The 13,302-nt window shown below is 44.0% G+C and overlaps 1 protein-coding gene across 3 annotated transcripts in view; it reads right to left on the bottom strand.

The window, feature by feature from the left end:
* Positions 1–13,302, bottom strand: part of LOC139926056 (histone deacetylase 4-like) — a 64,683-nt gene that overhangs the window by 29,579 nt on the left and 21,802 nt on the right. For 2 of the 3 annotated variants that reach the window (XM_071917639.2, XM_071917633.2), the window contains 2 exons: positions 7,788–8,101; positions 2,475–2,625 (listed from right to left, as the gene is read on the bottom strand). In XM_071917639.2, the coding sequence (XP_071773740.1) occupies positions 2,475–2,625; positions 7,788–8,101 (465 nt within the window). Of the gene's footprint in view, positions 1–2,474; positions 2,626–7,787; positions 8,102–12,432; positions 12,653–13,302 lie in introns of those variants that run through there. The other variant, XM_071917645.2, reaches the window with a different exon arrangement.

Below are 13,302 nucleotides of genomic sequence, written 5' to 3'. Positions count from 1 at the left end.
TTCCACAGTGAGACATCCGCCGCTTGACAAAAAAAAATGCTACAAAAACAATAGCAGGCAACTTGAATCCTCCTTCGACAAAATGGCAACACTTTCAGACGGCATTCCCTATATTTTAGAAATATTGAATGATGTCAGGTAACGATTTCCCCCTTCCCAAAATGGATTTATAGCGTACTAAAAATGAACTTTCCAAATACAGCCCAGGGAACCCTATCATCACAACTGGAGGAGTGGGATTTTGAAGCAAGCATGGGGGAAAAAAACAACATAAAAAAAAAAAACGGGGGAAATAAAAAACGATGAGAGAATTTATGGCGCTGAGGCTGTTTACTCCACACACGGGACGCAGACACGCCGTGTGATCTCACGTGTACGGACACACGCACGCATGCACACAGACAGACGTGAGAGCAGACACACACACACACACACAGATGCAGCCTCGATCTGTAGCCACTTTCCATGCAATGTGTGTAAACTGCTCTCAAGGACTCCTGTCCACTCGCTCTCAATGAACTGTTGAGAGACATCCAGCAGGCGAGCAGCAATACCTCGGCTCAGCCCCCGCCAAGGCCACCGGCTAATACAGCTCTTGTTTACCATAGTAAACACACAGGTTCTCCAAGTAAAATGGAAACACACACACACATGCAAACACACACACACACACACACACACGCACACAGACTATGAATCCTGATCTCAACGGTCCATTCAACCTTCAACTGGTATTTTGAATGAATATTCCCTGCTAACCCGTTCAGATGCTGCCAAACAGTGTGAACTCACTTTCACTGGAGCTATATTCAGACAGCAGGCGAATCCGATCTGTTTTTCAAATCTGATCTTTTTCTTTATGTTCATTAAAGGATAACGCTGGTGTTTTTTAATGCATATCTTATAGTCAAAAAATTCTATGAAAATAACAAAATCAACAATGCGTTTGCTCTACTCCCACTACTTTCTGACTTCCCACGTACCGTTTTTAGCCTTCAACCCGGAAGTCATTGGCTCCAATTGTAAGCTAAAAACCTTTAAATACAGCTCACAAAGACGCTAACTGTTACCACGAAAAGTCAGGCTGTTGTAGTTATTACCAAATCAAATTCAAATGGGAACAAATTCTTCATTATGCCGGGGACTATTTTCGGTGCTACGGAACTACTTTCCTGAGATCGCAAACGTGTTTACGGTCGGCTTATTAAGTTGTTTGAGGAAAAAGTCGGCCGGCCCGGTGCATCGTAATGATGAAATATGCTGCCCAGAGTTGCCCAACAGCATGGCTCTTTGACGTGTTTTTAATAGTTTTTTTTATACAGTGGAGTTCTATGGCTGCTGGGACATGGCTTCATTGGGCACCGGCTACATGGACGAGACTTGTTGGCAAAACAAAATCATTGCTGATTTTGTTATTTTCATAGGATTTGTTGACGGTAAGAAATGCATTAAAAAACACCAGCGTTATCCTTTAAACCTTTCAGTTTGAACAAGTGTAACACTGAAATCCAGACGGAAGAATTTCAAAAGCGATTCACTAAAAGACAATTCAGCCACAGGACTATTTTTTTATATAGTGTCAGAATCTGCTTTGTTCGCCTTCGTTTATGTGTTAAAAGTGTCATTTTCAGATCTGTTTCACCATACGATGGCAGTGAATGGAGAGAGAAAAAAACGTAATTCTCCAGTCACCTCTACTTCAGCAACAGATAACAGAGAATCGCTGATTTTTGGGGTTTTATCATGGCCGGGAAGCTACACAACCTAAAGTACTACCAAAGTTCAACATCACTTTAAGGCCGATGGTCCACATTGTGATTTACAAATGACCAGATTTAGACAGTGTTATCACTTGCCGTCATTACGACATTGGTTGTCATAGTAACGGCACAGGTGTGCTTACGCTATGGGTGTATTTCTGTCCAACAATATGGAGGTTTCGCCCTAATTCTGACTGTTCCTATGATGCCATTTCCCTCTTTCGTGAGAGGAAGCATGAAACCTCTTCCTTTGCCCTGGCATCGATATTCTCTCGCTGGCTCTCCTCCATGTTTGTTGTTCTCTGCTCATCTTGTTGCAACGTGTGACACCAAATACGTGTCTTGTGGGGAGTGACAGGAAAAAACCAAAACAAACAAACTTGAAATCTGATCTGAGCGGTCAGACCGAGTTGCATTTTCGGAGATGTGATTTGAATTGCATTTCAAACAACCTAGGAATGTGGTTTAAATTGGATTGGAAAAGATCGGATTGCGTGCGTTTTTTTGCTGACTTTATGCGAAAAATATTCAAAAAAATCATATTTGAGCTGCCTGTCTCAACATAGCTCATGGTAGCAGCCAGCTAGATTTAAAGAGTAGAAACGGGCCTCCAGATGATAGGAGTCCGGTAGTCTAGACAAACTTACCAGCCACAGCCGAGATTTACCAGAGTTTGGCGTTATTTTCCCTGTGTTCACCCTGTGTGCAACTTACTCTCTTGTCCCCTCTCCTTGTTCTTCAGCAGCTGCAGCTTCTGCTCCCTCTGCTGTTTCTCCAGCTCCTGCTCCAGACGGTGGTTCTCCATCTTCCTCTGGTGCTCCAGCAGCTCCTGCTGGTGCTTCAACGCCAGCAGCTCCTGTTGCTGCTGCAGGAGGAAACACAAACATCACTTTAGCAACACCCCTGATCTAACGCAGTGACATTTCACTCTGGGAGGACAGTTTCACTTTTCAGCTTGCACACCTCCGCAGAAGGTCAAGAGCGGTCAACGCCCAGGATTGTTTCTGGGTGACAGGATGGCCTCGTGTTTGTTTAGAGAGATTGCGAGACCGGAAGGCCACAGGTTTCATCCTCGCTCGCTGTTGCACGTTCTTAACAGAGCAGACAGCAAATTTCTTTAGCACGCAAAGCATTAGGGGTAAAAAACAATCTTTCAACTTTTAGCAAAAAGTTGCTAAAATCCCCACACCAGGAGACACGATCAGCGTTTCCCACGTGCATCGCTTAAATGCTATTAGCTAAAGCAGAGTGGTTTTCAAACTAGGGGTCGGGACCCCCCAGGGGGTTGCAAGATAATATTGGGGGAGGTCACGAGATGATTTATGGGATAGGAAAAAAAGATATTACTATACAAATGTATTATCATTTGTTAATTTTTCGGATTTTTCTCCAATTTTTGCTTTTTTCTTGTGAAATATTGAATAGTTTTCAGCCGCTTCCTCTGATGATCAAATGAAACGGCCTGAAATGTCGTTGTCACCAGTAGGCATTGGTTTGGTTTAAGGGGTCACAAGCCAAAAAAAAGTTGAGAACCACTGAGCTAAAGCGTAAAAAGGTTCCCAGTGGACACAAGGACTTCCTGATGCTTTGACACTAAAGAAATCCTACTGCTGCTTGGACAGAGGGGAAACACACAGTGACACAAGCACATTGATTTACCATTACTTCATGACAACCACTTTTTATTGTCCGTCCTACACTTCATCAATTCATTACCTTCTCGCCTTTCAACATTTATTTACATTCCAGTCCAGGTCTCTTGAAGTCGCCATCTGGATTAATTAAGTCTGACAGCTGTTTGAAGCAACACAATAAAACCTTTTTAAGACTATAAAACCTCAGGCCACGAGCTTAAGCTTTTAAATAAATATAAACAATTTAACTGGGGATGAGGCTTCCGCAAGACGCATCATCCCACCTGCTCACTTCTTGGAGAGAGAGAGATAAGAGTGTAATGCTTTAAATGTTAGTGTAAAACCTGTTCTCCTTTCCATTATACAAAGGGAAAAAACCATATGGTGTGTCGGGACAGGCTAGTGGTCTGTCCTGTAACCAAAAGGTCAAAGTTCAAACCCACCCTGCATTGCTCGAGTCAGTCTCAAGTCTTGAGGGGCAAGTCTCAAGTCAAGTCTCAAGTCTAAATGTAGAACACCAAGTCAAGTAAGAACAACTCAAGAGTCCAGTATCAATTTAATATCTTAAAGAAAACTAAATATCTAGGACTTTTCAATGCAATATGGTTTTAATAGGATAAAAACTAAAAAGAGCATCATGAGTTTGATTTCTATAATCAGTTTCAACTTCAATAAATTCAATCGTTCCATACAAATTCAGAAAACAGAATTTAAATTCAGTCGTCTGGTGGAACAAATCTCATCATTTTCAATCTAAGTCATTTACACAAACACAAGATCTCAAATCAAGACTTTAGAAACCTTTTCAAGTCATCAAAGTACAAGTCAAAGTCAAGTCCCAAGTCACCAGAACCCAAGTCAAGTCAAGTCTCAAGCAATTAAAATCATGGCTTGAGTCTGACCCGAGTCTAAGTCATGTGACTCCAGTCCCCACCTCTGGTTAAATGCTAAAAGTGAACAATGCATGTTGGACATTACCTGGTTTCACCTTCTTTAGAGGCTTAATACATTTTGATTGCCTCAGGAATTAAATCAAGAGTCTCAATTGCTCCATAATGTCCACTAATATATAATAAATAGGCGAGCTCTAATAAGATACTCTGTGTATGCAATCAGCCAGCTACATAATGACACCTCTCTCCGCCGTGCCAAGAGATCGACAGCCTGCCCCGCTTCTCTCCAGCACGTTATCACCGAACACCCAGTGGCAATATTTGATCAGTTTAACTGGACGTAATTTCGCCTCTGTGTTCACAATCGACTTTTGATGGCTTCTTTTTTTTTTTCACGCACCTCAAATAGCCGCTCAGTAAGCCGGGATGTGCGCTTTTGCGTGTACCGTGACGGGGGAATCAAACGTTTCAAACAAGCCGGTGAATACATTAGTGGAGCTGAAGGTGAGTGGAAGGTGAGAGGGTTCGTGAGAAGAAGAAGAAGAAGAAGAAGAAGAAGAAGAAGAAGAAAAAAAACAAAAAAAACACAAGGCCCGCCCGATGAGCATGTCGGCTTTCTGGCCCGCTTCCAGGCTGGAGCCTTGTTTCTTTTGCCTTTCAATCAAGGTGAGAGCGAGTGGGAGGAAGGGGAGAGAGTGGGTGGGAAGGCTCAAAGCCCCCCCCCCCCCAAACACCACCCCCCCCTCGTGGTTCAATAGACCCCGAGTCGTACAAACAGACCTTCCCTTCTTCCCTTTCTCGTTAATACTCTAAGTGCCTCCGTATATTTCTCTCTACCCGTTGCTCAAGTGTATGAATGTTCCCTGTCGTCAATGTGCGAGGAAGGTGTGTGTGTGTGTGTGTTTGCAGACATTTGAGTACGGGTGTGTGCGTGTGTGTGTATGCATGCATAAGGGCAAGTGTGTGCATACGTGTGTGTGTGTGTCTGTGTGTGTTCAAGTGTATGAGCGTTTGCCATCCTTAATGTGGAGGCAAAGTGTGCATGCGTGTGACTGTGTGTGTTTGCTGACATTTGAGAGTGCGCGTGTGTGTTTTAGTGCCTGCGCGCTGTGTGTGTGAATGTGTGTGTGTGTGTGTGTGTGTGTGTACACACTGGCTGTGAATGGGGCTGATTGAGGCCGGGCCTCCCTGGCCAGGCTGTGCGTCACTGGCTTCCACCTGAGTGGTCCTGCAGCCCCACCACAGGCCTTTCCACAGCATCGCTCATCCCTCAACATCACAGTAACGACCCAGCGGACGGGACGGAGCAGTGTGGGACAGCAGGAACAGGGGAAAGGCTGTCGCGCTTAAGAATTAGACCAGAAATATGAATGAGCTGCAGGTGCGTTGATTCTAAATACAACGTGAAATGACTAAGTCTTGAAGAATCTGCATACCGCTGAATATTAGGAAAGAGTCTATTTTTTCTTTTATATTTTGTAACAGATGCTCTGAAGTGCAGAAGTGCCGCACAAACTTGTGTCAAACGTAAAAGGATTCTTTCTTAATATCCTTCAGGAGCTACTCATCACACAAACGTGTACAGTAGCTTTGCGTAAAATGATCAAAAAAAAGAAAAAGAAATGAACAAAAGAGAGAGAAAGACAAAGACAGAGAGGAAGACAAAGAGAGACAGACAAAGAAAGAAAGAATTAGATATAGAATGAAAGAAAGAAAGAAAGAAAGAAAGAATGAGAGAAAGAGAAAGAGAGAAAACACAAAGAAAGCAAAGAAAGAAAGAACGAGAGAAAGAACAAAAGAAAGAAAGAAAGCAAGAAAGCAAGAAAGAAAGAAAGAAAGAAAGCAAGAAGGAAAGAAAGAAAGAAAGAAAGCAAGAAGGAAAGAAAGAAAGAAAGAAAGAAAGAAAGAAAGAAAGAAAGAAAGAAAGAAAGGCCTATAAATCAAGTTGCACACTGGAGAAAAGATTTTGTTATATTCCACCCAAGTAAATCCTCAGCATTAGCATCTAATCTCCTGCCCCCCCCCCCCCCCCCCCAAATCCTTTTTGGACATTTTTTAAAGCGCTGAAAAAAAAAATTAAGTAGTTCAACTGTATTTACATGTATTGCAATTCATATTGCAATAGTAATATTCTACAAAGAATGATGCAAGAATATGTTTTGACACGATACGGCCCTGCAGGACAGCTCCAGCTCTCCAAGGCCTTTATGTGTTAAAGCCTCAGTGTGGGCGTGTCGCTCTGCATTCACTCTCTGTCTTTCCAGGTCACTATGAATGAAACAGTCATATGGACTTCATTAGAGATCCAAGGCCAGCGTTCCCGGCTCCGATCTGGTATTTGACATGTACTGTATGGGTCTATACTCATAAAGTCTAAGTGTGAGTAAGCGATGGCAACTCTAAATGCCATTTGCCTGCACTCTAAAAGCCCCCAAAAAATCTCACTTCTCTTTTATGAGCCAGTGGTCCTTGGTCCTTTGTAAATCAGTCAAAAATTAGCTCTATAAAACACGCATCCAGTGCTGAACCGATTAGTCCATCGACAGAAAATTAATCGATTATCATTTTTGATAATCGATTAATCGTTTTAGTCACTTATCAAGTAAAATACAAAACATTTGCTGGTTACAGCTTCACAAATGCTAAGATTTGCTGCTTTTCTCTGTTTCATATCATTATAAAATAAATACTTTGGATTTTTTCAGCTGATGGTCTGATTAAGTAAGCAATTTTAAGAATCACTTTGGGCTCTGGGAACTTGTAATGAGCATTTGTCATTTTATCGATTAATTGAAAAAAAAGTAATTAAGATTAATCGATAATGAAAACAATGGTTAGTTGCAGCCCTACATGCATCTATTTTTTGTTTTCTCTGAACATACCCAATTTGTTACATGCCTTTATTCAAAATGCCTAACAGCAGCATGATGTTTAGCACGTCTGGCCCCAGCGGGATTCAAACCCCAAACCCTGGCAGCGTTAGTGCCACGCTCCACCCACTGAGCTGCAGGACCCGCACATATGGCATGTGGATTTCAGAATCCAAACACATCCACTTACCACCTTAAATTGCTGTTATCTGTCCCTGAAGACAGAAGTGAATTTGGCAAAAAGTGCCTCCGTCTACTCTGCTCCTTCTTTATGGAACTCGCTGCAAAAATGATTTAAAGCTGAAAGAGCTCGTCTCTCCTGGTGAGTCTAGACTGTTAATGAAGGATCTTGTGGCAGACGCAATAAAGAGCTGTCTTTGCTTTGTTTAGTCAAGTTTTAGATGGATTTGGCCCGTGAGCCGGCTGGTTTGATATGGGACTACTTCCTAATGGAGCGCTTGAATAAAAAATTTAACTTTTCTCCTTCTGTGTGACTTTGAACGTATTTGCTTTTGCACTTGTACGCTGTTTATCTGCAGCTTTTCTGTGTGATGCCGCTCTTTTGGCTAAGTCTCCCTTGAAAATAAAGGCTAAATTAAAATAAATAGATTTGAAAAAATTGAAAAATACCTTAATGTGCTCCTGGAGCTGGGCCTCATGCTGGCGAGACAGCTGCTCATGCTGGCGCTGGAACTCGGCAATGAGGATCTGCCGCTGGATCTGTTGCTTCTGCTTCAGGGCCAACAGCTCCTGCTGCAGCTGCTGCTCGCGGGCCGAGGCCGGACCCGCCGCCCCGCCGCCCTGTCCCGAGCCGGACGTCTGCTGACCGGGCGGGGACAGCGAGGACAGCTGCTGCTGCTGCTGCTGGTGGTGATGGTCCACGCGCAGGTCCATGGGGATGGCAGCCGGGGGGAGACGCAGGGGCAGCGCCGAGTTGATGTCCACTGCAGGGATGGAGAGAGAGAGACCGAGAGAGAGAGAGAGAGAGAGAGAGAGAAGTTGAATGTGCCTGTCCCTTGTTTCTGTTATTTTCAATGGTTTGGTCGCAGCAGGTGCCCATCTCCCCCAAGCTATGTGCCTCATGTTTGGACGCGGTGCGTTTTGGGGCGCTGCCCTGGGCACAAAGCTGAACATGTCTCAACTTTAGCCGCTCTGCACATTACATCAATGTCACTCTCTGGTTGACTGACAAATCAAACTGCCTGAAGGGACTAAGCCCTAAACAACAGAAGTCAAAATGGAGCACTCAGAACTCCCTTGTTTGTACAAGCAAACAAATAAAAACTACCATGACAGAGAAAAACATCAGCAGTCCTCAGTTAGCAGCCTTAGTTTCCTGATTAGAAACGTTAACTTTAGCTAGTGCCTTGTTTTTAGCTGCTAGCATACTTAGCTAACTGTAGCTAACGTTATATCAGTGAGAGTGAGATCAAGCACCGAGCTCTACCTAACATAGCTGTAGCTGACATTATTTTTTCAATGACAAAGAATTACTGACGCAAAAGGTGTAAAGTTGTTGTCAAACTTTGTGTTGCATAGCAACGAGAATGACGCTCCTTGCGCCTTCGAGCTCTTGCTCTTTCATTCCTAGGAACACTCTGCTGAGCTTTGCATTTGAGCGTGAAAAAAAAGCCTCCTCAGTGGCGTTCTCAGTGGTATGTTGTCATGCGTGTTCGGTCATTTCAGTTTCCAACCCTCGCTGCACATTACACCCTCTGGTTTGCTAAGTTTTTACAGGATAGGAAGCAAAAAGAGGACAGCAGGGCCCACACAAAACTCTGTCACATGTTCCTGTTTGCCAGTACACCTGCAAGGGGAGACGGTGTGCAGCTGAACGGGATTAAATCAAAGCTCTTAGAAATATAATGTAATGCTTCTCGCTGCTCTGGGATATAGAGTTGAGCGTTGGCAAAAAAGACACACCGTACTGATGTTTGGTATGAGTATCAATTCTGTTACTTTCCCACATTTTTAATCAAGAAAATACACCGAACATCTACAGTTGACAGAAAAGGCTTACTTCATAAAATATTCTTTCAGTCAACACAGAAAGGTACTGAAACAACATTGAATTTAAAGTATTAGCTATCAAAACTTTGTCTTTGTCAACAGTACCCCGCCCGAAATCCATCAGCACTCGATATATCAGGCAGATACCAGCTTAAATCAGCATAGCAGAGAATTTCTGCAATACTAAAAAACCTTAAGAGACACGCGCAACATGATATATGTCTTTAATTGAGAAATATTGATTTTTATTTGACCAGTGATCCCAAACAAATGGGCTAAATCTATAGTGTCTAGTAAGAGTAATGGATCGGTACCCAGTATCGCCTGATACTTAAAGTTTAGCAGACATTGAGCAAGACACTGAATCCCTACCAGCTGTTTAGGATGCTGTTCTATAGCCGACCCTGACCTCTGACCTCTTTGCGGAGGATGGCAGACGATAACAGAATTTCCCTATGGGGATCAATAAAGCTTCACATTACATTATTATTAGAAATCTGTACCGTAGAATCAGCAGTGAAATCCTTATCTTTTTCCCGTCTCTCCCATCTATCCCACAAAAAAACACACACAAGAGTCTGTATGAACTTCTTATCAGCACACAGCTCCCTCCTCACTGTACTGGCAGGCCCGACTCTGATGCTGCAATTTAAACCTGGGAGCCCTGGCGACATCTTGACAAAGCTCGCATTGACCCGCGGCGGTGCAGACCTCGAGCCGGGCCAGCCACCCACAAATCACTGCACAGGAAGCCTTCCAATCACGCGGCTTCCTCCCCATTAAATCTGAATAAATAGGAGTCGATTGGCTGATTATTTACCTACATGTTTACCGAGAGCGCGGCGCGAGCCAGAGATACTTGCTTGGAACTTTGTGTTAATAAAGAGGCAAACACGCCATCGTCGGCGCGGACCCACACACGCACAGATACACTTATACAAGCACTTACATGAGGAAACACACCGCGCGCATTATCCACAGTCACATTTACACCTGGGCTGCACCGGTTTGCCCCAAAACATGAGGCACTTTGAAGCATGCATTGTGGCCCAGAGGATAAACCGGCACCCAAGACATATCGATATTATCAGCTGATATCGGTCGATCACAGATGAACTGGCACTGGCAGCATGAAAGTATCAAGTATCATTAAGTATTATGAAAAAATGAGATTTTCTACTTGAACTTTGACAAAAACCCACAAATTCTAAGTATGAAAATCCCCTTTAAGAAGACTATAACAATCTATATTACACAAATTTGACTTGTCACTTTGCCACTGTGACAAATTAAGTCAGATTTGAGGGACGCTTCATTCATTCATCTTTCCTGCTACCAGCATCTTTATCAGGAGATTTCTGATACTGTTACATTCCCTCTCCAATTCTTGACACCGGACCAAAACTCCTGCATCTGTCATGCCCCAACACAGACGCACACACGATTTAGATTTGATCTACGACACATCGCGTTCCCCGAGAACACGCCACGTTTGAGAAAATAAAACTATAAAGCATTCACAGAAAATCCCTTAAATGGGTTGCAGACTTTTCACAACCAGGCTGAACCTGGGAAAGAGCTTTTTTTTTTTTCTCGACACAGCAATCACATGCGGTACGACATGAACGTCTCTTTTCATTCTAAATGTCTTCCCTTGCCATTAGAGCCATTTGGCGCCTTTAAAATGCCACTTCCTCCTTTGTGTTTTCGTGCAGCAGGTGAACGCACCCCCCAGGGGGGCTTCTGCCGTCCCCGCACATAGGAGAGCAGAGCAACAACATGCAACGGGTCCTTGAGGACCGCCGTCATGTGGGGGACGACAACAACACATGAGTCAGTAGTCAAACAGTCAGTACAGTCACATCATCCGCACTGTGCCTACATCCCTCCGCAACTACAAATTACTCTATTTGTTCACATCAATTCAACCCACAGCGCATGAGGTTTGACATTTCCCAGTCATATGATTGTTTGCTTTTTTTCTTTTTTTCTTCCTCATAAAGTCTCTGGTTCCCTCGTCTCTCTTCTCCTCTTCTCAGTCCCTTTTTTTTTTTTACCTCGGTCTCCTTTCTCGTTCTTCTGCAATTAATTTCGTTTTCGAGAAAAGGAAATCGCAAGTTTTGCCGTTTGTGAATCGGACTAACAAGGTACCCCAAATATTTCATTACAGGTTACTTCTAACGGCCCCCAGTTTTGGCTGTTCTCTGGCCCTTTCCCATTTTAAAAGCGGCAATAGTACAGTTTGGCAGTTGGTGGAAAGGGAAGGGAAAGGAAAGGAAGGGAAGGGAAGGGAAGGCAGTAACGGGGGGCTTGTTAGTAAAGACTAGAGCAGGGACAGAAAGTACACATTTACATCAAAATATGAAAGGGAGTTTTGATATGCTGAAGGGAGCAACGGTATGCATATTTGAAAATAATGACAATTACATAAAATCAAGTATTCACAATGACATCATGGTTTTTAAAATTCTGTTTTTCACTATTGCATGGCCAAATTTGAGCCTCAAAAAAAGTGTCTGCAGCTTGCAGCTAAGGCAAGGTTATGCCTGGCTTCTTGCTCTATCTCTGAACTGGTTAGTCTGTATGAGTCACAGTGCAGTCTGAGATCCTCAGCTGATGTCTCCCTGACTATTAAGAAGTCGAGGCTGAGGACTGAAGGGGAAGGGGACACCATATTAAGCCTTAAGGCTCAATTGTGTGCTGACATAAGAGGTATACATGCAAATTTAAACTCAGTGTGACAGGTGAGGTCTGGATTGGCAGCAAGCCGGATACTTGAGGAAAAAGGCCTCAATTTTTTGGTTACCGGAACAACAAATTACTAGAACTGGTTTGGCTGCTGGTTCTTATCTAATGTGGGTTTTAGCAAGCAGGGGAGCATAACACTTAATCTGCGTAAGAGGTATTAGGACAGGGCAGGGTGATAAGACAGGAGAGATATGAATGATGGTGACTGAAAACTGCACTTGTCAAAGCAATGCAGCACCAATCTTAGCTAATGCAAATCCATAACTCATACATGCCGCGCACAAAGAGACGCACTCCTGGACAAAATGTTCTTTTGCTAATATCGAGTCCCTGACACAACACAAACACGCACGCACGCGGATTGATGATGACGCACACACACTTCATATGGCATCCCTGCCGCCATCAGTGCTAATTGCTCACCGCGCAATGCGAGAGAGGGAGAGAGAGAGAGAGAGAGCGCGAGAGAGAGAGAGAGAGAGAGAGAGAGGGGAAGTGGTCCTATCGTTGTACCTACCCATCAGTGCTCTCTTCCTCCTCCTCCTCCTTTCAGCAGCCTTCTCTCCTCTCCTCTCCTCCGTTCTCCTGTCCTCCACTCCAACCTTACTGCTGCACCTTTTCCTCCTCTCCTCTCCTCTCCTCCTTCCTTCAGTCTATCAGTCCGTTACCGGGGACGACACTGCGCTCCCTTTCCCTGACCGTCCCGACTTCTCCTCTCCCTCTCCAACCTCCGTTTCCAACACTTTTTTGCTCTGTGTTCATCCCCTCCTCTCCCTTGGCTTCCCTGTTTAAACCTGATGGGCGTCCCACCCCTCCCTCCCTCCCTCTCTCTCTCTCTCTCTCTCTCTCTCTCCTCCCCTCATCCCTCGTTTGCCCAGTGGTGACATCACAGGGCAGTCTCAGGCATGCAGCCTGTTTATTCTGCAGCCCTCTGCTTTTCCAGGAACCAACGTCACACACACAGAACACACACTCTCTCTCTCTCCCTTTCTCTCTCTCACTCCTTGCCCTCTCCTCTCTCTCACTCTCTCTCTCTCTCTCTAAGGCCAAGGAAAACCCTCCACACCGGTTGTAGTGCATCAAATATCTCTCTCTGTCTCTCTCTCTCTCATTTCCCACTCACTCTCCCTCTTTGACTGTCTCCATTGCCTTTCCCCTCTCCGTCTCTAACCATCTCTCTCTCTCTTCTGCGGTTTACTACTGTGCGCTCAAATTCCTGGCCTGGAATTTGCCTACATTTCCCAAACAAATAAAACCACAAAATGGTTTAAGGTGAAGCTGAGGTAGGACTTTCCCCACAGGGAGGCTCCCAAGACATTTGAATAGGGAAAGATGAAAAAATTAAGGATTAGTATGATAATTGTTTATTATTACTATTGTTGTTTTT

The sequence above is a fragment of the Centroberyx gerrardi genome, chromosome 21 (genome assembly GCF_048128805.1).
Source record: "Centroberyx gerrardi isolate f3 chromosome 21, fCenGer3.hap1.cur.20231027, whole genome shotgun sequence".
Taxonomy (NCBI): Eukaryota; Metazoa; Chordata; class Actinopteri; order Beryciformes; family Berycidae; genus Centroberyx; species Centroberyx gerrardi.
The sequence above is the reverse complement of the archived record's forward strand: the minus strand, read 5'-3'. Positions and strand labels throughout refer to the sequence as shown.